Source organism: Eurypyga helias, unplaced genomic scaffold (genome assembly GCF_000690775.1).
Source record: "Eurypyga helias isolate BGI_N326 unplaced genomic scaffold, ASM69077v1 scaffold21409, whole genome shotgun sequence".
In the NCBI taxonomy this organism is placed as follows: Eukaryota; Metazoa; Chordata; class Aves; order Eurypygiformes; family Eurypygidae; genus Eurypyga; species Eurypyga helias.
Window position 1 is genome coordinate 3,346 of NW_010274213.1, and position 3,959 is coordinate 7,304.

The 3,959-nt window shown below is 60.0% G+C and overlaps 1 protein-coding gene across 1 annotated transcript in view; it reads left to right on the plus strand.

The window, feature by feature from the left end:
• Positions 1–1,133: 1,133 nt before the first annotated feature.
• Positions 1,134–3,959, plus strand: part of LOC104515684 (plasma membrane calcium-transporting ATPase 4-like) — a 25,754-nt gene continuing 22,928 nt past the window's right edge. The window contains exon 1 of the mRNA XM_010159758.1: positions 1,134–1,329. Coding sequence (XP_010158060.1) covers positions 1,134–1,329 — 196 coding nt within the window. The remainder of the gene's footprint in view (positions 1,330–3,959) is intronic.

Sequence of the window (3,959 nt, forward strand, 5' to 3'; positions counted from 1 at the left end):
TAGCTGTTCCATCCTCTCTGCCCAGGATGCCAGCAGGGGATGCCAGACCCCAAACCCCTGTGGAAGGGGGATGCTCATGGTCCCTGCCTGGCTGCAGCACTCGGATCTTGCTGGTGGAAGCGGTTTTGGGGTTCACCCTGGCAGGGCTGGGGTGTAACCTGACCGGCAGCTGTTTGAGGGGATGGTGCAAGGGCCTGCAAGCAGAACACGGGGATCCTGAGATGTGATCTGAGAGGGTCATGGATGGAAAAACCTCTTCATTTTAGACAAACATGCAGGTTTTAATAGTTTCCTGGTTTCTGCCGACTCTCCCTATTGATGAAAAGTCCGCTGGTTACTGCGAGCCTCTTCCCATCAGTGCTGGCTGGCTCGGTGGGATGCTGCCGTTTACCTGTCAGCAGCGCGGCGAGCTGGTGCTCTGGCCCCAGGACAGCAGCCTGCGGAGGAAGCAGCTGTTTTCCACTGCCGAGGTGTATTTTTAAACCAAACTGAATGGGAGCGTTTTTCTGGGCCGGGCAGCTGGGGGTTGAGTGAAGAACCACCTGGGCGTCCCTTCCTGCCCAGCCCCACGTGCTGCCGGAGCTGCTGCCGCCGGTTTTTCCCTGCAGCATGGCTTGTGAAACCCCCCGGTCCGTGCCGAGCCTGCCTGAGCTCCCTCCCCGGACAACTTCTGCTCATCGAGGGGGTTTTTTGGTTTTTAAATCATGCTGACCCTCAGGGCTGGGTGAGCAAGCCGATGCCTTCAAACCATATTATTTCTGGCGGGTGCCCACCCTCGGGGTACCACTGTCCCTTCTCTTGTGTCCTGCAGGGCGTGTGCATTTATTAGTCGTCCTCCTAATGCCGATATTTTTGTTTCCCATCCTTGTTTTTGCAGCTCCAGTTGCTGTGGTATCCAGGGAGCCCTCCTCCTTCTGCGGGAGATGCACGCTGGTCGTTGCTAAGGTCGCCTCCGCGTTAACATGCACATCCTGTTTACACCTTTATCCGGAGAAGTTGGGCTCGGTTAGAAGCACCTGCTTCACCCGGGAAGCCCCCAGGGAAGGGGCTACCCCCAGCATCCTCACGCCGGACCCTCGAGGGAGGGCACCGCAGGAGCCGCGCGCCGGTGTCACCGCCACTGCGCCGGCAAGATGACGAACAACGTGGCCGACCACCACCCCGGGAACTCTGTTGCCGAAGGCAACCATGAGGGGGACTTTGGTTGCTCCATGGTGGAGCTGAGGAACCTCATGGAGCTGAGGAGCGCCGAGGCGGTGGCCCGGCTCAATGACTCCTATGGGGGCGTGCAGAACGTCTGCAAGAGGTTGAAGACGTCGCCAGTTGAAGGTAGGTGACCGTGCTGTGGTCTGCAAGGGGTGACCGGCCGGTGCCTCTGGGCTGGAGCCCTGCAAGGGTCAAGCTGGAGGGTGGTGGCTCAAAGAAGTGTCTTGGGACCACGCTTTGAGCTCGGCCGCATTGCACTATGCATCCATCGCAACCCTCGTGGGAGATGGCTCCCCATGTCTTAATAAAATGATCATTTCGGCTACAGAAGGAGGAAAAAGAAAGCGAAGCATCTTCTTTTGGGGTTTCCCCAAGGCGTAACCTGGAGCCCCGCATCCCCTGGGAGGATGGAGCGGAGGCGGGATGCCTCTCTGGGCTCCTGAGCTGCTGCCCCACAGGTCAGCCCCATCCTTTCCCCTGTTTAATAATTTACAGCCCTAATGGCAGGGCTGCGTGGGGGCAGGTGAAGGAGAGTGTAAAGGTTGGAGCGTGGATGGGCTGTGTGGAGCTCATGTGGCACGTGTTAGCGTCTCGGGCAAGGGGTAGGCAGCATACTCCCAAAAGTGGGGATGGGGAGGTGCACGTGGCCTTCCCCCAGATCAGTGGGGCTTCTTGAGTGGCTGTTAGAGGATAAAACCTGCCTGGGTGCTTCTGAGCATCACAGGTTTGCATGGTGACAGTGACACTTGCCTGTGGGTGCCAGGTCACTTTGGGGAGGCTTTGGTGGAAGGATGTCCCCTCCCCATGGTCTGGCTGGTTTTTTGGGGCTCTCCCTTATCGTTGAGCTTGGGCAGGTGCTGGGGGTGATGGCATGGGGTGGCTGTGGGTGCCTTTGTGTGGTGATGCACCCCTTCCTTGGCATTAAAAGGGGTACAGAGGGGAGAGACCCCCTGCTGAGGGTTTACCTGGGGCTGGGAACAGCGCTGGCAGGATGTGGCCCCACGGTGGCTGTGTGGGATGGGGGGACGTGGCTGCGCCTCTGCCCCGAAAACTTTGTGGGTTATTATTAGTGCTGTAAGCTGGGGATTAGCGTGTTTCCCAGCTGTGAGTGGGACCGGGAAGGGGAGACAATATCGGGATGTCATTAGAGAGGGGGGGGGAGTCCCGGTGGAAATACCAAGTCCAGGTCGCAAAACAATGCACTTGGCCCTGCCAAACTGGGAGCACGCCCCTTTGGGGGTGGGAGGGGAGGGGGGGAAGCGAACCCGAAAGGCTCTGCCTTGGCCTGATGGCTCTTGCTGAGGGTGAGATGAAGGGCTGCCCTTCCATCCTGACTGCTGCTTCCAGGCCCACATTCCCCCTCTGCTCTGGTTGGCATTGCTGTATCCCACACCCCCAGTGTATCCCTGCCTCACCCTCTTGCTTCAGATGTTGTTGCCTGTCCCGAACCTCGTCCTGCTGAGCCCAGAGAGCAAAGAAAGGTTATTTCCTACAAGTCTGGACTTTCAGGAAGAGCAAAAGCCCAAGGCAGCGTGCGACACCTCCATCCGATCCCATCGGAGCGGGGCGTTTGGCTCCTGTTGTGCCAGGACTGCCTCTTCCCGAGCACCTCCCAAAAACCTGACACGCGGTGTGACACCATCATGGTGCTGTGACAAGGGAAACCCTGTCAGGCTGGGGAAGCCGCAAACTAGGAGCTGTCCCCCGCCTTGCTGTGTCCGCAGGCGAAGCCTGGGAAACAGGAGGTGGGGTCCCCAGGCGGCTGCTCGCCCTGGAGAGCTCGGGTTGTGATTGCGGGTGGGATGTCCCAGCTGGGGTGTGGTGAAAGACACGCAGCGTGGGGAACGCCAGCTACTTCTTGGCGTGTGTAGTGTGGGAATTTTTCCCGCTGGGAAGTCTTTTGCGGAGAGCTGGGGCTGACTCGGACTCGTCCATGAGCCCCTCTTTGCCTGCAGACCCCTCCTGAGCTGGCATTGCCCAGCCAAAGCCCAGGACCTTCACTGGATCTGGGGGTGGCAGACAGGGGTGTTGTGGGCACGGGGTGCCTGTCCCAGCTCCCTGTTGCCATACGCAGCCCCGTGCGGATGTTTGAGCCTGGCCCTGTGCTCATTATCCCTGTGCTCGTTATCCTGCTGGGATGGTGCCCAGCTCACACCCATGTGAAGAGGGAGCATGTGGCCATGTGCTCCTCCTGGGTGTCACCGGGGAGGATGCCACCAGAGCCGAGCCTGCTTGGGGAGGGCTCCCAGACCTCCTGTCCCCGTGTAAAACACAGCAGCCTGTTGCAGGTAATGTCTGGAGTAGTCTGACCCCATCCGGTTGCGCGTGGCTCCAGCCTGGGACTGTCCTCACGGAGCAGACACTGGCAATCCCCCGCCCAGGGGCTGCCTTCACCTCGAGGGGCCTTTGGGTGGTTTGTCTTCGTAGGGTGGGATCTCTGCCAGGAGTGTTTGTGCAGCAAGGGTCTGTCCAGCATCAGGGCGGGGGTCTGCTGGGACCTCCTGCCCTAAAGGTGTTGGTAGACCCCAGTCCCTTAGGGCACGGGTTTGGGGGTGGCGGGGAGGGTGTCTCGCTGCTGGGCGCTGGCTTTCTGCTTCCTCCGTCAGCCCCGTGGGTTGGGTAGGGTGGGGAGTGGGGTGGTGGCGAAGCTCAGGCAGCTTCTGTGAGTCACTGATTAGAGCGTCTCTCATCCCAGTCTGTCCTGGGTGACGGCTGTCAGCGAACACCCTGACTCACCCCCCCGGCGGTAGCGT